This window comes from Rhinichthys klamathensis, unplaced genomic scaffold (assembly GCF_029890125.1).
Source record: "Rhinichthys klamathensis goyatoka isolate OS25496 unplaced genomic scaffold, OSU_Roscu_1.1 h1tg000040l_1, whole genome shotgun sequence".
In the NCBI taxonomy this organism is placed as follows: domain Eukaryota; kingdom Metazoa; phylum Chordata; class Actinopteri; order Cypriniformes; family Leuciscidae; genus Rhinichthys; species Rhinichthys klamathensis.
In genome coordinates, this window is record NW_026606587.1 from 9795654 (window position 1) to 9817587 (window position 21934).

Consider the following 21934-nt stretch of genomic DNA (forward strand, 5'->3'; position numbering starts at 1 on the left):
GATTCGATACATAACTCATGATACGATATTAAAATGCTAAATTTGATTGCTGATAACCCAATGCACAGGACAATAGTCACATCAGAATAAAAATATTCATGATTCTGAAGCTGAAAATACAGGATTAGCTTAGACGAATATGCTTGCACCCTGCCACTCTAAAAAATGCTGGGTTGTTTAAACCCAAAGTTGGGTCAAATATGGACAAACCCAACTATTGGGTTAAAAAATTAAATATGAGACTTAACCCAACGGTTGGGTTTGTCCATATTTGACCCAACTTTGGCTTGAAACAACCCAGTATTTTTTAGAGTGTGTCACTGACTATATTTAAAATAATGTAGGCCACTTTTTACTGGTAACATAAGACATTTGGCATTATCAGGACCCACAAAAAATCCCCTGTTGTATTATTATACATATTTAACATTATATATAGTCGTTTAATGTAGTACTGACACTAAAACTCTTTTCACACTTTTTCTCACACAGTCATTTTTATTTTATAGGTGAACTATCCACGATACATAGTTGCATTTTTGTATTGCGATATATTGTGGCACGATATATTGTTACACCCCTAATACAAATATTGAATAATTCCCAACAGACTAAAAAATATAATTACAAAAATCAATGAAAATATTTTCAGCAATTTAATTATCCAAAATAAACGATTACTTTAGAGTTCAATGGCAAATACAAGACAACGTGCATAGCAAGAAAGAATAATGAGCTACGATTCACTCAAACACCTTAAAAACACACACTTCTGCGGCCAAGGAGTTGCAGACAGCCTGGGCTGTAACATGATAAGCACGTCTCTCCCTCAGACATGGCTTTAACAGTTCTGTAATGGCTGTCTTTCCCCTTCTGCCCGCTGCACCCTTCTCTGCTCCACAGCATGAGGGCCTGTTCTTAAAAATCCTACTTTCTTTCTTAAAAAACAAGGCTTGAGAAACAAATAAAATGCGTTATGCTGGGAGGAAACACAGCAAGACACTAAAGTCATCCTTAAGGTATGCGCATGGCTGCCAAAACACAGTCAAGTGATAGGCTTAGACTTTTCCTACAATTGGGTGAACGAAAAAGGAAAAAGAAAAAAAAAAAGGGTGTGCGGTTCCAGTGCGGCAGAGGACAGCTGAAACAGTGTTTAGACACACGCGGAAAAGGCCCTCCCACCGGCGAGTCACTGTGATGTCATAAAGAGGTGCCACAAGCGAACAATAACAGCGCAGTACAGTAAAAAGAAAAGAAAAAAAACGAGTAGAATGAATGACGTGTGACAAATGTGAGCAAGGTTGAGATGGAGCTGCCTCATGCACCTTTGGGAGGAACAGGGCGATTCACGCGGTGAGCTGAGCTCAGGTGGGCATGCGCTCTCGACGGGGAACAGGGCCAGCTCTGCCTGCGTTCCATAAGCCACCCATCAACCTTTCCTCTCGCTCAAGATTGGGGTTAACTAAGCAGGCCGTCCGGTCAAAAGCTGCCCTACAGGCTCCCATTGAGGACAGATATGTGCATGCATGCATTCTATGTGCAGTATTGCAGGCCAAGATGATTGTAACATTATCAAATACAAAACAAACTGGTTTCATTACGTTTAATGTCAGTCACTACGTCAGCGTTGGAACAAAGACATGCTCACCTGTGTGTGTGTGTGTGTGTGTGTGTGTGTTTTATGAACTCACACACTTATTGCATTGCACACGCACACATTAAATGATTTTCTCACAATTCTTCCAGTCTAACTGGCACTTTCATATGGCTTTTAACAAGAGCTTCTTATCAAACACAAACTTGCACGCGAGGAGTAATACATCTCTAATGGCTCATGCACCATTAATCTGTACTCCAGCTCTCATGTGTGAACGCATATTGTGCACATATACACAGTCAACTGGCTTGAAGCGAAATGTCAGCCATTTTGCCAGTAAAAGGCCAGTTTTGAGTGCTGACAGGCTGCGTCTTCTAGCAAGACATCACACGCAGCTTCTATTGTTGCTTTACAGTGTTATGGCTTGATTTTATTATGACTTGTCAAAACAACATATGCTGCACAAGAACTTTTTGATTTGTTATCCATTGATATTTTATTTCTATGTGCAACGTTTTCTCTTCAATGACAGCATCATAATGTAAACAGCTAAAAAAAGCCCACATTTCAGTTAAAGAGGGGGAAAAAAACGTTTGACAAATGTTGCCCTCTGCTATGTTATAAGATTAAAACTAAGTATAAATAATAAGTAATATTACAAGTATATTACAAAATTAAATATGTTTGAAATGTGCTAAATAAATAAATTGTGTATTGTAAAAAAAATATGCATATTTTTACAATATATCTTTGTGGCATATTTTAATGACTAATTATGAGTGGGTTTTTTTTCAGTGACGTCAATTAGCCTGTATGCATAGCCTATAAATATACATGGCCCCGGAAAAATCATGGACAAAAAAAAAAATCATGGACAGTCTCGTCTCGTGTATGGCGGGAGATGGCCTATAGAATCACCAAGAGTCGGATCCGACTGAAATTATTAATGAATTAATGAATGCATATATTGTCGGTCGAACCCAGAACATTGTCAACATTGTTTTTCGTGACAGAGCAAAGGCCTCGTTTGAGTTCATTATTGATTCGACGTAACTCCAACTGTAGATGGTTTCAAAATAATTCATATTTGATTCCAATATTATTATAAATATATTACACAAATGACACAATCTTTTCCCCCTAACGTTACAATTTAATTTAAATTTAAATGATTTTACCATTGCAAAACGGTTACTAATGGTTCAAATAAATTACAGAGAGAGAGAGAGAGAGAGAGAGAGAGAGAGAGAGAGAGAGAGAGAGAGAGAGAGAGAGAGAGAGAGAGAGAGAGAGAGAGAGAGAGAGAGAGAGAGAGAGAGAGAGAGAGAGAGAGAGAGAGAGAGAGAGAGAGACTGTATCGGGCGAATATGGGCGCCAGAACAAACTAATTTCTCTGTGAAACTTTACTTAAATATCGTATAATAATATATCAAAGGCAAAGTTTGTACTTAGTGGTTGTAAATAAAACCACAGATTATTAATGTTAAATTAGAAAGCATTAAACTCTCGTCGAAAATGAATGAATGGCCTAATATTATGAATCAGGCTCTTGTAATACCTGCGTTTATGGCCACTTGATTCGTTCACTAATATCAGATGATCCAGTCGCCAGATGGGGGGGTTGTCCCTTACTCGGACCACACATTAACCTGTTATAATATCGTTTAATTAAACATAATTATGGCTATGACATTTGATTGCACTGAGGTATGAGAAATAATTAAAAGCAATGACCGTCGGTGTCTTTTAAAAACGTATAGCCTTTAAGAAGCTTCTCGGCGATTCCTGCTATTTCTTTTGATACTGACGACACGGCAAACTCTTGAGTTAGGCCTAAAATAAAAATAATAATTTTGCAATGTATTAATATTACATTATTTGCGTTTTAAAAAAAATAGTTAGGACATATGTTTAAAAAGGAATAGCCTATATGGGGGGGGGAAACAATGTAGGCTACATTTAAATAATAATGCATTATGCTATAATAATAATAATGATTATAATACACTTAGTTATATCCTCTGTATAGTCTCTTTGTCATTTCAATTAAAATGAATGCAGATAAATTTGAAAATGTAGGCCTATTATGCATTCGTGAGCAACTGAGCTTATTGTGAACGCGGGAGCCCGTAGACTCAAATAAACATCATAACTCAATGATATCGCACACAGATTGAATGCAGTCATAAAGTAAATCTGTCGAATATAAATCTGGAAGAGCAGAACGCTGGTGAGCTATTCAAAGGAACGAAATGAATTATAAGTTATAAATGAAATAAGGAAAGCACAGAACAGCCTGCGCCATATCAATAGTCTTTAATAAGCGCTTGTTTTAGAAATTGAGATCAGGCCCTCAAACACAAAAACGAAACTATAATATCTCTGAGAAATGCACAATAAATACCTTGAAATGTAAATAAAAGAAGGTCTGATAGGCTATATTGAATACTCGGGAGAGTTGTCGTGTCACTATACTGACCTCCAAACACAAAACCGAATTAATTTTGAATGACCAGCAACAAAACACGAAAAACGACAGTCTGAATAGCGATTCTCATGAGTCTCGTGCGCTACAGAAGTCTGGAAGTGTGCATGACAAAATACCGAGGCCCACATTTCTGTCCCAAAACAAACTGAGTAGTAGCCTACCTATGCTGTTCTCCCGGCAATATGAATCAACAGGTCACCAGGCCCACGCGGGCTTATGTTCAGATACTAAAATGTCTTCATATTTTAATAAACGTCGTTGAAACATATAAGGTGGACATTTTCAAAACTGCGCAGTGTTGTTTCATACTATAGCCCAGGCTATCTTAAAAATAAATTCATTTTTATTTATTATTTTCCTCTGGAAACATGTTAAAAAACATAACCTCGTAACATTATACTTCATTAATAAACTTAAATAATGCTGCAATTGAATGTTGTAATGAAGCCTTTTCTAATAAACTGTGCACCGAATGCTATAGTCGCATGCAAAAAGTTTGACGGGCACTCAATGAAAGAAAGCAGTTTGACTGTGAAATCCTACCTATTACAAACAAGTCGGAATACAAAAGAAAGCCAAACAAACAATAAGCAAAGACATCGTGCCGAGTCCAGAGGAGATTTACACACTTTTCCTCGAGTCCAGAAAACAGCTGACTCTATTTTCTTCAAATACGCCATAGCCTATATGCATTATTGATTTGCCATTGCCGAGCCGCAACAGACCCCAGAGGACAAGGATTCCTAAACGCAACCTCCTAATTTTAGATTATCGGAAGAATCGTCCCGTTTTTGTTTCATATTCCTTCTTCCATGACATCCAGTGTGCAGGCAGAAAGCTCTGGAGATCTCCACACTCGGTCTGTGCGTCCTGGGGTCCATGAGCAGTGCTACAGCGCCCACTATTTCAACAAGCAGGAATATGATTTCACAAGACCTGGAACCACTCAATAAAAAAAAAAGTTACTATCCCTTTCGACAACTCTCCGCTAACTTTCGTGTAACAATTCTCTACGGTTTCTCGACCTCGCTAAAACACGAGAGGGGAACAGCACGGCGTGGAAACGCTCTCCTGGTCAGCCAAAGCACCATCACAAACGAAACTTCTGAACAAGCACGCTACGGCAGCATCTGGTTACGCGCGGATCACGGAGAGTTTGAGCGATTTCAATGCAATTGAGAGCTGAAAAACAAACGCACCGGACAAAGACACGCTCTCAGCAGGAACTGATCAATGAAAATGACACTTTGGTGATGTGCGCAAGGGTTCAAAGTACCGCGCGGCCGCTCAGGAGCGAAAGAAGCGCAAGAAGGACCTACTTTTGGCCAGTTTTCTCGCCCTCGCCTTGGATCTCATCTTGTCGGCTTGTAGATTCCTCGCGTCCTCCTTGAGCTCAGAAGCAGCAGCAGCGCTATCTTCATCTCACGAGCATTGTCAGTTTGGACACCTTCGCACATGCGCACAGGCCATTCAATCTGACACCCTCGTCAGGGCCAAAAACTTTCCAATGTATTCATCATCATCACTTTTTGTCCTATCGTGTCTCCTTTAGATCACTTATCTCTTTCCCTCCTCCTCCACTCACTCCGCAACATCTCGGATCGCCCCCCACCTCCCGTTCTTGAGCTCCTGAGGAGGAATAAGTGCTATTTTTCAGGGACCTGCGGAATTCGGTACGACACTGGACATTGAATCCTGGATGGGGTCAAGGTCGCAGCCCTCATACGCAAGGTGATCACGAACATTTCATGCACCCGACGATTTTAAAGCATGAAAATATTGTTGCAAAATATGTAATTATATGAAGGATATTCCTTCATAAAATAAACGATTTAGGTATAGTATTCGTGTTGTTCATAATCAGAACGTTCAATTATATGGACGTTCTCTGGGGCATATTACTCATTTTGTAATAGTAATTTATTGTGAAAGTCACTGTACCTGATGTGGATGTAAGAACATTTGTAAGTGCCTCATATTTAAATAAAAAAAACTATTAACATTATTAATTTAGGTGCGTTCTATAAATAGGTAAAAGGTGTGTTCAGTTTCAATGTTGCTATTGAGAGCCACCCGAGTCTCCGCGCGCTAGACTCCAGACGGCCAGGAGCTCCCGCGTGCGTGCGTGCATGTGTGTGTGTGTGAGAGAGAGAGAGGGAGAGCGAGAGAGTGTGTGTGTGTGTGTGTGTATGTATGTGTGTAATGTAAAAAGAGTAGAAATACTGTATGTATGAGTGAAAGCGTGGGATCCGCAGAGATGGTATATTCATATAAACTCTCTCGAAACAATGCATTCTGGGTCTTGTTTGGGTTTTAGGTCTCGATTAGGTTTTGTATACATCAGTATTTGGTATATACAAATACATGGCAGTTTATGTGCAGGTAAAGCAAGCAGGGAACGACAAGGCAACCGGTTCACTCATGTAAGTATGATTCTGTTGAATTATTTGTTTTACGTATACTAGGCTATGTGTACATCTAAACTGCATGTGCACAATCATTGCATTTTAATGGTCATTGTAAGACTGTAGGCGTGCTGTCAGAATCAAGCCTCATAGCAGGCGCAACATTTTCTGCATTTGGCACTTAATATAGATCCTGCTAGACACATCCAAACATAGTGCGGAAAGGTACTGTCGGAAATGATCCGGATTGAAAACTCAATAGCCTAAATATTTACATTATTTTGCATTATTAAAAACTATAATCCAGGCTGCCGGGTTTTTTTCCACAATCTAATGTAATTCTATATTATTATTTGTATTATTATTATTTATGAATTGTTTTTGGAAATCATAGTACAATATTAAGATGAAGGATAGTAACCTGACAGTTATGTATTATTTCTCTTTGTAGTTAGAAGAGCATTCTGCAGTAAACGGGTGTCGTTTTGTCATGAGATCCCGTGGGAGCTCGTGAGCGCATGCAGGTGTCTTTAAGACATTTAAAGCAGCCATTAACAGTCATGCATGTCCACTAACTTTGAGGTTCGCTGTCAGTCTTTTTCCCGTTGATATCATTCCCGAGCTATAGGCATTATAGGTTATTCTTTTATATGAGGATATTGGATAAAGAGGATTTAGAGGTCCAAGCTGCTTCCGTATTAAAACCAATAAATATGATTGTAAACATGGGTACATAAGTATATTGTGAAACATGTCTAAAACAATGCTTTTTCTCAAATCAATGTTTTAGGCCGAATGAGGCACGTAACGTTTATGTATGCGTAATTATCGGTGGATTGGCTTTTGAGAGCCTATTTCATGTTTTAATGAAATAATAATTTGGCTCATCTGCTTTTGGCGTGTTCAAGAGGTTTAACAAGCCAAAATGCTTTAAACAGTTTTACATATATTAAACCTGCCGTTACCTGCTCTGAAGGAAGAAGTGATCTTGTTTCTAAGTCTCCACTGACGAATTGACATTTATTGGTTTATTGATTGACTCCATATTAAACGTTTTATCGGTAAAACCTTCTCTTGTCAAGACATATGATACGATACGAAACACATATTGCCATTAAATCGGATATGTGATATAGATACGAAATTTCATTGTTTACTTCTTTAAACAATGCTTTTTCTTAATTACCCATAAATTATATTTGATCACGAGATGTACAGGTGTAGGCTATTAAAAAAGTGACATTATTGTGTTGAATTATTAATTATGATAAAGACTTATTATTAATATTTATATCATTTAGCTCATAAAATGTAACTGATGTTTTATTTTAGAGCGAGCAAAGATGACGATACACAGATCTATATATAAAAATTGTGGACTTTTTTCTTTAGTAAAAGCATGCTATTTGTCCATTCCTTACACAATAATTCAAATGCAAATCTCTCTCGCACATTGGGCTGGACTTTTATTTTCATATACGGAGCAACACCTTTGTGAAGGCATTTAACTGTAATTACACTTGTAAAGAAAAGTGTTGCTCCTCATCACTAGCTCATTGGGGAATAGTTTTCTGCGTCATTTAAACGTCTGCCTTTTTACAAGCTCCTGGAAACGTGATGGCTGTAACCACGCATTTGGACTATTTTCTTTCCAGATTGTTGCCATTTTCCTGTGGTTTAGCACAGGAAGGGAGGGATGCTGGCCCAGACCCCGGAAGAGAGGTGTTCTGCAAACCAGGCCTCAGGAACATCCACACTGAGAAGTGATGCCAGTCACAGAGTTTTTGTCATCTTAATTAGTTGAGGACAGTATTCAAGAGGTTTGTCAACAATATATATATAGACTATATATACTGTATATATATATAGAGAGAGAGAGTGGTACGTGTATTTTTATTAACTTCACTAAGTCAAATAAAATGTATACAGGCACCATTGTCTCGCTGTCATTGTGTTCAGTCTAATTAATTCTAATAAGACTTCAAAATGTAAAGTGTTTTAATACAATATTTTGGGTTAAACTTACAAAAAGCCATTTTAACAAATTAGGAAGTTTTTTAATTTTTTTATTGTTACTTTTATTTATGAGGTGACACTGTAAAAAATACATAAGATCAATATGTTATAACAACATATGTTTTTACATTGCTTTAACTAATCAAAAAAAATAAGTTATAGCTACAAGATTCAACTAATTTTTTTAAGTCAGCCTTATTTAATTTTAGTTGAAATGACTTCGATCCAAGTTGATTGTAGGCTAAGTACTTTTAAAAATTAAGTCAGCAAAAAAAATTGTATTTTTGGGTACAACAGACTGCAACAATTTATACCGTCATTAATCTGCACACATCGTTTAACTTCACCATGCATTTATTTGAACAAAAATTATAACTACTATTAATAGCCAGCTAATAATAAAAACAATAGTGTAAATACCAAAGAAGTAAAAACAGATATAAAAATGCAATACTATTAGGCTGATACAAATAATATAATAATAAATAATGTTTAACCGTTATAAATAAAACTGATTAGAATTAGATGGATGAGATAAGTCTCTGTTGTTATTGCTATACGTTCGTCGAAAGCAAATGAAACCAAATCTTTATTCATGGTAGGAAAGGGCTCGGCTTATGTGTTACGCACTGATAGGATCTCACCACACTCAATATGTGAAATGATATCCAGCCAGCAGTGGCCACAGTCGGAACACACGGGGGGGGGGGGGGGGGGACCCACTTGTTGCGACAACTACGCCTGCGCTCTGATCTTTACATGCTAATACAGTGGATGTAATGGCAAAGTAAACACAACTTCATGATGACGGGGCTTCAGGCAAGTTCCCTCACTCTCATTGTACACGCACTGGGTGTGTGCGTGCGTGCGTGTGCGTGCGTGTGTGTGTGTGTGTGTGTGTGTGTGTGTGTGTGTGTGTGTGTGTGTGTGTGTGTGTGTGTGTGTGTGTGTGTGTGTGTGTGTAAGGAAAGAGGGAAATCAGAAAATTGGCAAAGGTACTCAATGGCTGTAACAAAACATGATCAAAGAAGGCAATAGTGGTGGTTGCCGTAAACACTTTGAGAATGGAGAGGTGAGGCAGCGTAAACAGTGAAAACAAGCGTGCGCATGTCAAACACTTACAAAAGCTGTTTTACAGATTACAAGTGACTTAAATATATAGGCTATTATATATGTGTGTGTGTGTGTATATAGGCCTATATATATATATATTCCACCGCGCGCATTTAGAGTGGTGGCACGCCTGTGCCCTTATAACGTAAGGCGCTTCACAGCTAATGAAACCGCGAGAGCAACTACCTACAGTTAAGTTCCCTGGGTAATTATTAGCCATTAATTGGGTTCAAGACCTTGGGAGTGTATGGGAAATAGGAAATCTGACCACTAATCCTAGACAGACTTTTTTTTCCTCCGTTGTCCCTCGTTCAAAGCGAAGGTCTATACGGGCTTAATGCACACACAACCTACAAACAGGATCTAAACATGCAATATAACCTGATCCATACATAACCTTCAAACAAATGATCTCAATATCCCAACACATTATGTGCATATACAACATAACACATTACAGTAGGCTACAGCATTACCAAAGACATTTAACCTATCGTCAAACACAACATATCACAAACTAATCCACATTTGACCTACAAACACTTTTTTTCCCATATAAAATAATGTAGGCTACATCTCATACAAATACATAACCCAATGCAATAATTTATTGCGAGTTAAAAAAGCTGTTTTTAAAACTGACATGTTTGTAAAATTGATAAGCGCTTAGAAATGTCATTCCGCACAACAATTATCAAAATTAGCATTTTCATGTCGTGTTTTATAGAGTCAAATTAAATAATAGGCTACAATGATTTTGTTTGCATAATAACAGTGCTTTAAATTAACAACAGTGTAACAGCTGTAAAATAGAGCACAGCCCCATCCATATGATACATAAGCCACAAGTCTTGAATAAGCGGCATATGGCATGTTACATTAATTATGCTGCAATGATTCGCCCGCTTTCATCGCGCATCTTCATAACCGCTTGTGATTAATTGCGCTGGAGGAAATTGCGTTGAGTGCTTTTCCTGTCAAAATCCCGTCTCGGAAAGGTAAATTTCGATGTTGTCGTTGTTATTGTTGTCATCCCTGCAGATGAAAAGAGACGGAGTCTGGAGACTTCATGGAAACGCACATGTGAGGATCGCCCGAGGCAAGCAAAAGAAAATTACCCCGTGCAGAAACGACCCCTAATATGATGTGATCAATCACTCTGTCTGCGGGAACACCACAGTCTCTTTACATCCCAAATATGTGCTCATATATCGGCAAACAGGAAGATGATCAAATCATCTGATTTCTGGTCTCTTGATATGCTTGGGTCAGTGCAGGTGTGCAAACATTGTACAGACACAAGTGGGATTTATATGTGATTTTTACAACAACAACAACAATAAACAAATAAAAAATATTTATGTATTTTATTTATATTAAATATATAATTTATATATTAGTATTATTATTAATAAATACATTTAAATTAATATAAATGTTCGAATACAAATACATTAATTTAATAGCAATACACCCATCAATAATAATATACCTAACCCATCTGTTCATTTTTTTTTATTCACTCTTAATGTTTTTCTTCAGCCTGAAGTAGTATTCAACATAGCCTATTCAAATTATTAATTCGTTGTACTTTCTAATAATTCTGCTACAATTTTTTTTTTATGATGTTACAATCGAATTCAACATGTTTAAGATGAAAACACATGTCAGTAAAATTAGATCGATACGAATCCCATACAAACTCTTTAAATGAGTAGCTATGCTATTGTTATACTATTATGGTCTTTGTTTAGGCATCATTATTTTTGGTTACACTATTTTTAAGTGACGTAAAATAAGAACGGGGTAGCCTAATTTTAATTAACTAGCCTACATATATTTTAGGGTCAGTTACTTGTAACAATGAATCATTACTGTTATTACTATACTAATTACATCTAACGTGTAACTACGTTACCTTAAAATAAAGTGTTACCTTATTTTTTTTTTATCATTATATCAACATTAATCAATTAAAGACACAGGTAAAATATTGTTATTTTACACACTATAAAATAAAGATGTCCACGAGAGCCACCGCGACTGTGTCATGCGACAATTTTCAATATTCCCCCAGGGCCTTTACTGTGGTATTCTGATGACCAGGGCTAAATGAAAAGGTTAATTAATCATTTATTACATTTAAGAGCTGTGTGTTCAATAACATTCTGTTTTTGCTCAATAGTACACACGGGGTAAATGGCTGAAGGGCATCAGCAGAAGTCTCGGGAATAAACTGCGTCTGTCAATGGTGCGTGACGGGACACATGATGTTTGAAAATCTAAGCGCACTCACACAACTCGCAAAGCTTGATCGATCAAACACGTTTTGGCATGAATCGGCGATTTCAACTCGGATGTGCCACTCTAGCAGAAGATAAGAGACACATCTACACAATTTGAGCTTTTATGAATAAAGGGTAACAGTTTATTTTTACAGTGTCCTTGTTACATATTAACAGTAAAGCATAATTACATGCAACTAACCCTCAACCAAATCCTAATCCTACCCTACCCCTATAGTAAGTACATGTAGTTGCTTAATATTACTCAGTACTTAAATATATAATTACACTGTAACAATAAAGTAAAGTGTAACCCTTCATTATAGGTGTCATTGTTACAGCGTAATTATATATTTAGGTAGGCCTACTCCGTAATATTAATTAACAACATACTTACTATAGTGTTAGTGTAGGATTAGGGTTTGGTTAAGTGTTAGTTGCATGTAATTTTGCATAATTTACTGTTATTACTATGGTAAGTACATGCATGTAACAAGGACACTGTAAAATAAAGCGTTACCAAGTTTACTTTTCATGAGGTAAAATTGCTGCCTTTCTGTGCACAGCGGGTTTAGTTAAACAACTCAGTAATTAATGTTCTTGAAACCCTTCCAAACCCGTTCATTTTTTATTTATAGATACACACATGTATAGCCTACACTTATTATAGGCTATATCTATAACATAAGGCTCGGCAGAGGGGGTTGGTTAAATGTCTGACGTATGAATGGCAACATTAATTAATTTAAACACTAACCAAAAATCAAAGTCCCCCTAATGAATTCATTGCTCAGGCTGAGTGTTGACTTTGACTTGCAGATGGGACTGCCCGAGTGGCTCATAAATGGAAGAGAGCAGGTTTCAGTGAAAGACCTCTCAGTGTTCCCCTCCTCTTTCTCATCAGCCCTTCCTGGAGTGACTGTGCATAGTTTCCTTTTGATTAGGACCATCTCCTCACCAGACGTCCCAGCAAAATCAACACATTTGTGCTTTTGCATACATGGAGGCCCCAGAGTCATGACAGGAGCTAAAACATCATTAGGTCAAGCGTGGGAAGGTGTAGTATAAATAAAAAAAAATGGTGGAATTGTGTACTGCTGAAGAAGGCCTTGTGGTGATTTAGGTAGGCAGAACTAACATTTTCTCCATTTCTCATATGTTGTTTGGGGAATAAAAGAAAAAAAAAGAACCAGTTTGCAGTCGTTAAAGGGCTTTCACAACAGAGAACCCCATGCACATGAGCTTGTGAGGGAACGTCATGACAGTTGACAAATATGTAACGAACACAAAGAATACCAAACCAATGCAAATACCAGTGAGACATGCCCTCAAACACACTCACACAAAGACACCAACAAACACACACTCTCGCAGTGGTAAATCACTCTTATTGTCCCTCGTTTAAGCTGGAGACTGCCTCTCGTTGCTTATGCGCTGCTGGGATTAAGACTTGAGCTGGGCTGCTTATTTACCTGTTTATGAGTTTTATTAGGCAGTCGATCTGAGGCAGTGTGCGTGTGACAGCAAGATTAATCAGCCGCTGCTCCGGCCAAACTACACACATGCAAACACCTCACTCTCTGGCGCTCATTTCCTCGAAAGAGCAGAGATAGATAGATTTCTACTGCTTTGAGGAGAATGGAAGAAAAACCAGAGATAACCAGTTTACTCAAAACGACCACTCTTGTTTTAGTTTAAGATCGTACCAAGAATGTAAATGGATAAAATGTCCTTATCCAGTTAAAATGCACTATAATGCATTCAAATGTATCCACCTATTGAAGGGATACTTCACCCAAAAATAACAAAAAAATCTATCATTTATTACTCGCCCTCATGTCGTTCCAAATCTAATTTCTGTCCCTCCATTGACAGCTACGCATGATTTGACGCTTCACAAATGTCAAAGAGATCGTAAAATTAATCCATATGAATTAAGCAGTTTAGTCGAAATATTCTGAAGAGACACAATCGCTTTAAATGATGAACAGATTTGCTTTTATTCACGTATAAACATTCATCAACTCACACACTGCTTGTTCTCAAGCTGGTCCGGGTTGAGCTTCTGTTTATGTTTGCTGATCAATGTTTATATCTGAATAAAGAAGACTAAATTAAATCTGTTCATCATTTAAAGCGATCGTGTCTCATATTCATATGGATTTGTTTTGCGATCTCTTTATGAACTTATTGAAGCGTCAAAGTGGTAGTTGCCTATATGTCAATGGAGAGACAGAAATCACTCAGATCTTCATTTGTGTTCCGAAGATGAACGAAAGTCTTACGGGTTTGGAACAACACGAGTGTGAGTAATTGATGACAGAATTTACATTTTTTTTGGGTGAACTATCCCTTTAAGAACTTTAGAAAATGCACAATTTCAGTCTTTGGAACATTCTTTGAAAGAGTTGTGAAAAGTGTCCCTGCTAACTGTAAAGAAATGAAACGCACTAAAGAGTTCACCAATCATAATTCATTTCCCAATACATAATGCACTGGAACACTGAGTGGGAGTTTTGATTCCAATCTGTGTGATGAAGCTTGAATATCTCAAATTACAAATTCATCTTCAGAATACAACAGCAAAGAGCACAGACATTAACATAGTCCGTTTCCAGGAACATTCGACATTTTCGCCTGATATCAGCTTTTGTATTGTATTGCTTTGATTTGCTACGATCTGAAGCAATTCTTTGAAGTTGTGTTTGGACACTGTGCACCATACATACTGTAAACATGTCTGAATATCACTGCATTAGATAACAAAATATCAAACCGAGTCATATTTATTTTAGCGAAAGCAAACAAAACATCACAAAAAGACAGCTGTTTGGTTTCGAATTGATAAAGCAATAGATACACTGATCAAAAAGAAGACAAAAAGTATTTGGACTCTTTCTGTTTGTCAAACATGATCATGGTTCATGTGATGAACAACACTTGTGGTTACCCGCCCAGGACACTGAAAGTCACTGACAACAATTGATTAAAAGCCATTGCAAAAATGGCTCAGAAAAGCTAGAGGCATTTGTTTGAGATTGTATTTAATGCAGTGACAGCTATGCATTTTTAATTGTGACTTTTAAGTGTTTTAAATTAAATAGGTGCTTTACTGTGTGGTTCCTCGTGTGGGACTGCTATTAGTGTCTAAAGACTGCCCTCCTGTGTTCCTCATACAAAGTGATTCAGTTTGTCCCACCACCAACTCTAATTCAGCATTCCTTCTCCTCTCCCGTCATTCCCATGTGGGCTACACCCCCCAGCATCCCAGGCCACTGTACGCCGTGTATTACATCGTTTCAAATTCCATCCTACCTCAATAATCCTTACTCACAAAGAACATTCGACACTGATCTAGAATCAGCACTGCCACTATTGATGCAAGGCTACTCACACAAAAACAAACTTCAGACGCAACTATGAAGAATCTGTTTTATAAAGATAATTAAGAACAAGTTTTACCTCACCATTTCTTTTCATACTTCTCAAAAGACATGTAAGATTCAAGTTCAGTTCATATCCGCCTTCCTCAGATAAAATAAAAATGGAAACCAATTCATTTCAGTAATGAAGATTTTTATGAACAAAGTCTTATAACTTATAAGCTTACAAGATTAAAAATGAACATACAGATAAAAAAGAAATGACAAGTGCCAAGAGAGAATCTTATTTCTGAATAAGATATCTTGTATGGTGTGAAATTTTAAAAATACAGGCCCTGGTTTCACATAGAGCTTAGATTAAGCTAGAATTAGGCCTTAGTTCAAATAGGGCATTTGAAGGGTTCACTTAAAAATGAATATTCTGTTATCATGTGCACACCCTCAAGTTGTTTCAAACTTGTATGAATTTCTTTCTTCTGCTGAACACAAAGGAAGATATTTTGAAGAATGTCGGTAACCAGACAGTTGATGGACCCCATTGGCTTCCATAGTAGGAAAAAAAATCCTATGGAAGTCAATGGGGTCCAACTGTTTGGTGTTCAGCAGAAGAAAGAAATTCATACAAGTTTGAAACAACTTGAGGGTCAGCGCATCCTTTAAGTAACTTTTATAAATGTGCCTTAGAAAGAAAAAAAACATTACTGGTGTGCATCTCGAGTCAAAACTATGCCACTGACATAATATTTGTCAGTGACAGTGCAGGTTGTGTTCAGTTAAAACAGCTCAAACATGCATTTTAGTCTGGGTCTAGGCTTAAGCCTTGTCTGTGAAACAAGACAAGACAAGACAAAATAAAGGCTTATAATCACAGGGAGCATATACAGAGCAACAGAATATATTGCATTGCATGTACACTCTTAAAAAATAAAGGTTCTTTATGCCATCTTTATTATCCATGGAACCTTTCCATTGCACAAAAAGTTCTTTATAGTGGAAAACGTTCTTTAGATTGTTTAAAATGTTCTTTTAAAAACTATTCACTAAAAGGTTCTTTGAGGAACCAGAAATGGTTCTTCAATGGCATTACTGCGAAAACACCCTTTCGGAATCTTTATTTATCAAGAGTTTAGTTTAGTTTATGTTACACATTATGTCTTACACTCTTTCTTCCATCATGCTCAAGTAGCAATATACAAATAGAGCAAAGGAAGGCACGCAAAATATGAATGAATTTGCGTGCATGTCTTGCATTCTGTCACCGGCTGAGTCTAAGCAGGCGTTCACCCGCGGCTCAGAGGGGAGCTCGGCTAGCCGTAGAGGAATGTTGTATCTACACGGCCCTGGATGGCTTAAAACTCCACAACTCATGTCGTACCTACCACATAGCCAGTGAACTCTCCAGCGCTTTACTCATAATAACTACGGCTTTAAGAACATGCTCTCTTGGCTATTATGATTATTCTTTGTGACAAATGCAGCCTGAAAATATGACAAGTGTTGGTTTCCTTAAAGGTACACTAGCCTTCGCTCGAAAACAGAGTCGTTGATGTTTAAAAAATAGGAAATACGCTCAAAGCGTTAAACGCAGATGGTCGGCAGTCAGTGTGTGAGAGAGATGGAGAGAGCAAAAAGGAAAAGTGAAAGAGTGTGAGGGGGAAAATGAAGTGTGAACAAAGAATAAATCTTTCTGCAAATAGCCTACTTTTTTTTTTTTTTTTTTCACTTTTCCAGGATCGAGTTATGCTTTGCTTTAATTAAAATGTATTTCTCTCCAAGATGGAGGCATGTGGATTGGCCCGACCCAGGCCATGATGCCAACCTGTCAGACCTTTATTTAGACTCCACTCTGCGAACGACACCGCAACCATTAATCAACATTCCTGTCAGCTTTTCTATTCAATTTATTCTTTCCGAGGGGATAGATTTGTCCAAAAGGGTGGCTGGGAGAGGGAATCTCTTCAGAATTGAATCAACAACACCTTTCAAAACTAAACTTTACACATCTACTTACATTTTCGCAAAGCAAAACTCCAAAAACGTGCCTGTACATACAATTCACTGCAGTTTCCAGCTGAAATGAACACTAGAGACAGTAGAACACCAACAACTTTTATTCCTTCTCACACAAATTACGATTACAGGGACATATTAGGCATATCAACTTTTCGCACAATAATTAGGATTAGGCCTACATATCCTGTAACATGTGTATGGATTTCTAATGTAGGCTAGTATCCTATCCATCGAAATCCAATGAAACATGGTTGGAAACATGCTTGAGCAAATTTGCTCTGACGTTTGCTTTTGTTAACCCTACTGGTTAAGTTTAGGATATGGTTTAACGTAGGTGGTGCGTCGTTGCCACGTTTCATTTCTGAACCGCAGCAATCAGTTTATCAGTTTATCATCAGTTTTCGAGAGAATTGAATGTGCTTTTAGTGCCACTTACAAGACATTTCACTTTGAAACTGCCACGAAACGTACAAGAAGCAAGGTAATCTTTTTTTTGCAAAAGTGTCAACAAATGCATGTATGTTTCATGAACAACTAATTAACTTTGGAAAAGCATTTTTTTCCCCCTCAAATTGTTCACATTTGAAACAGGATTTTAGGTGTCTGGTGACAAGGTAACTACTTAACCCATTAATAGAAGGAAAGACTCAACAACTGGACCACACATGGAGAGGGCTAAACTCTAATGTGTGCAATGTCAAGGATTTGCTCACTGAAGCTTTCAAATCTGAGGCCGGCCCAGGCTGTCGGGAGCGCGGGATTGTGGGTAATAGGGGCAGCTCTGTGCCCGGTCAGCCCTGCTGGACACACGTTTGAGTGAGCAGACACAGGGCAGCGTCTGTGCATCCAGACCAGGGGCTATGCTTTTTTTTCCTCCCAAGAGCTCTAAACTCTTGTTGACAGATGAATCTTCCACTCCCTTCTCTGAGTCTCCTTCTCTTTCTCTCTCCATTTCAAAAGCTCAACTGACCTGATGGAGAAGATCCTATTCTGTTCTGTTCACTTTTTGGCATCAGTTAGTGTGTTTCCGACAACCGAACTTTTCTTTTTTTATCTACACCGAAACCCGTGTTAGTGAGGAGCGGTTCACAATCTTCTACCTTACGACTTTTATTTTTACCTTATTACCTTCTTCATCTCTTCCCACCTCTGATCTCTTTCTTTCTCCCCCCTTCATCCCACTCCTGAAAGAGCATCTCTGGCCACACAATAAGAGGCGAAGGGGGAGAGGAGGAATTTGCCGGCCTGGGACTGCACCTGGATGCCCAGAAAGGCCAGTCCTGCTGTGAGGAGCTATTGTTCGGCATGTCAGCGGCTCCCTGTTCTAATGTCCCTGTATATCATCATTGTGATTATGTCAGATGACTGGGGTGGCCCCTGCACCATGGAAAGCTTAAATGTGGACCCCGAGTCCCACTGGATGAAATCTTAGCACTTAACCCCAGCTATGAGCATTGTGTACCGCGGGAGGGTTTTTTCCTCTTTCTCCCTCTCTCGCTCTCTTCCCATTTTTTTCACTTTCTCCTATTCTTTTTAAAAGGCCTTACTCGCTTGACCATTCATTCTGTCTTTTACAGCTTTTCTTTGTGATTTTTGCCTCAGTTCGGTGTGGGACAGGAATCTCAAAAGCACCTGTCTCCTCAAGTTCCAGATTATATTAAAGGGAAGTACAAAGGTCATGGCACCAGGTCAAAATGCGATTTTCTTTCAAAATGATGACTTTTCACAATATATTTATGAAAAGAGACTAAATATATTTATAAGCGTGTTTAGCGGACAAATGATTCATTAAATACAGTAATGCGTTAATGAATAGTCATAAAAGAATAGCGAGAGAGAGAGATAAATTCAGCATTTAAAATAATAAATTCACTATTGCACTTTTTTACATTGACACAGGCACATGTTTCACAATTATAATTTTTTACAGTGCATGATATGCTGAGTAATTCAAAAGATTTACTTACAGCTTGCGTCAGCTCAAACCCTCTTTTGGAGTTAAAAAAACTACTGTCAGGATTTACTAAAGACACGCAGTGAAAAATTAGCGCTGAAAAGATGTGGTTTTGCAGCTGACCTTATGTATTTTGTAGGAGTTTCCTTTTCAGAACCAAAATTTATGGGAGGGGAGTATTTAAATGAATCATGCAAGGTGTTTTACTAAGGTTTGCGCTAGTCGAGTTACTGGTATTTCCGCCATTATTTACGGCCCAAAACAGCACGTCTTAAACTAGCCGCTAATTTGCGCTGCTCTTGGTGAATTATGGAAATTATCTGGGCATCCGGCTGCGTCTGTGTTCTTTCATTTTCGAGTCGTCAGTAGATCATCTGCAGAACTTTCCATCAGTGCTTTTTTGGAATTGCGCTCTCCACTAATTTGCCCTGTTTAGTAAATCTGGCCCTATGTATTTGAACATACTACTCTGTTAGCGTAATATTTTGCATACTTTATAGTAAGGAAGTATTGGATTTCGTACGCAGTGACTGTGTGCTGGCTTATTATTTTTACATCGGTTCTTAATAGAAGATAAGAACCATTTTCTGTGTTGCTATTTAGTCACTATTTAAAGCCTTGTTTAGGAAATGTTTTTATTTTCTATTTTCTATGCATATTGAAGCATTTCATTCACTGAAGTTTTTTTTTTTTTTTTAAACACCCCTTGATTCCAAAAGCCCTGTGAAAAATAGCACTTACCCCAGAACTCTTGTCCCCCGTGTATCTGGGTTGATTTCCCAAGACTTAGCACAGGACAACCCAAATTCATCATTACACCGCCTCCAGTGCACTATACTGAAAGAAAACATGCATGCATTATTAAATAAAGAATATCTTAGTCATTCTTCCAAAGTTGCACTTCCTATAAGAATGATCACCTTGTCTAAAGTGTGATACATTTGGAATGCATATGTGCCATATTTTTGGTTCAAAATGAAATTTTAAGGTTTATACTTTTAAAAAAAATGAGATATGTTAATTGCATGCGCTTTAAATGTTTGGTCACACATGTTGGTGTTGATGTTGACGTATTTATGTATAATTACATTTAAAATAATTACAAAATAATTCTAATGAACTACATGTACATTTTGGAGTGTGAGTATTTGTAAGCTGTGTGTAATTACATAGTTCTTGTTAATACTATAGTAAGTCATTTTAGTAATGTGTAGTAGTATGTGTGACACAAACACTAAAATGAAGCATTGCCAAAAGGGTAAATTAGAGCAGATAGTAAAGGAAATCAGTCAACAAGTAACCAGTATATATTGTCACTAAATGTAAACTACATTATCGCCAAGCTCTAATCTGCTAAATGCAACTATGAGATATTGTGATATATACACATTAACATCATGATTTTCTGTTTATAAAGATGCTTTGAAACGGTGTATTGTGAAAAGCGCTATACAAATTAATTTGAGTTGACTTGGGAGCTTCTAAATAGCACCCCAGACAAGCTCAAACATTGGACAGTTTTAGTTTAACATACTTCTGTTAGCATTATTTCATGTTTTCATACAGTATTCTAAAATGTGTACAGTTGTAACAATAAAAATTGTCAAAGACTAAGTGTAAGTGTCTCAGTGTAAATGTAACTAATGAGATGTACATGTAATATGTGTAAAATGGGCACTGAGATGTAAAACAGTTACTGATTTAAGCTCGTGAAATTCGACATGAAAACAAAGACTCAATTTTTCAGCAGCGGCACAATAAAAACGTCTTGTCGTGTCAAAGGTGAGTGGGCAGGTCTGGGAGGTGAGCGGCTGCAGCAGGTCTGTGACGTGAGGCACGCAGATTTACAGAGTGTGAACAGTGTCTGGGTATTTCTGAGACTTAATGAAGCCTCGGGGGAGGTGTAGCTCCTCTATGAAATGCATAATCCCATGGGTCTGTGTCCTTTAGGAGCCATTTCAAAATATAGCACTGTTTTGTTTTTTTCTCACCCTCTGTGAGTTAAATGATATCCAACACGCGTCATTAATTGAATTGATAATTGATAAATGAAATCCTATTCACTTTTATATTCACAGATAGGATTACATTACTTGCACGTGATCAAATTAATGTTTCATTGAATAATATTGGAGTCTGAAAACAGACCTGAGAGTCCCGCATGAGGAACAAGTGCGCTAAACGCTAAACCACAGTTCTTAGACTCTTATTTTGATTCCTTCCAGACCTTCTGTTCCAGCATAAGGATATTCCGATCTGATTTTCGAAATAAAATTTATTTATTGCAGTGAAACAGTTAAGCCTTCATGCAGCAGTTCTTAAACACTAAATCCTGCTGTATGCAACAAGACAACACAATATAAATCAGCTACAAAAACTATTTACTTTGTGGCCAACTACAGTATTCATTACAGTGTAATTACATAAGTATTACTACGACGTAATACACATGAACTGCAAGTAATTAATATGTAATCATTTTGTGAAGCCGCATATAATTAGGCCTATGCATTGGTGTTCTGGCTGCTATTGTAATCAATTACTATAATATGTAATATGTGCACCATATGTAACATATGACACTGAAAAGTAAACTGGTGTTTCCCCTCCCAACAATGATGGGCAACAATGAACTTACTTTGCTAAATCATTTTATGTCCAGACATTTCCCAGAAAGACT

At 37.6% G+C, this 21934-nt stretch overlaps 1 protein-coding gene and 1 long non-coding RNA gene across 9 annotated transcripts in view; one reads left to right on the forward strand and one right to left on the reverse strand.

Annotated features, from left to right (window-relative positions):
* Nucleotides 1-5543, reverse strand: part of prdm16 (PR domain containing 16) — a 248813-nt gene extending 243270 nt beyond the window's left edge. For all 8 annotated transcript variants that reach the window (XM_056246794.1, XM_056246791.1, XM_056246788.1 and 5 more), the window contains exon 1: nucleotides 5405-5543. In XM_056246794.1, the coding sequence (XP_056102769.1) occupies nucleotides 5405-5441 (37 nt within the window). In that variant the 5' untranslated portion in view covers nucleotides 5442-5543. The remainder of the gene's footprint in view (nucleotides 1-5404) is intronic.
* A 147-nt stretch (nucleotides 5544-5690) lies between these two features.
* LOC130082041 (uncharacterized) lies at nucleotides 5691-8309 on the forward strand. Its single transcript, XR_008806737.1, has 3 exons — nucleotides 5691-5816; nucleotides 6468-6508; nucleotides 8146-8309. It is a non-coding gene; the product is annotated as an uncharacterized LOC130082041 (long non-coding RNA).
* The last annotated feature ends 13625 nt before the right edge of the window (nucleotides 8310-21934 follow it).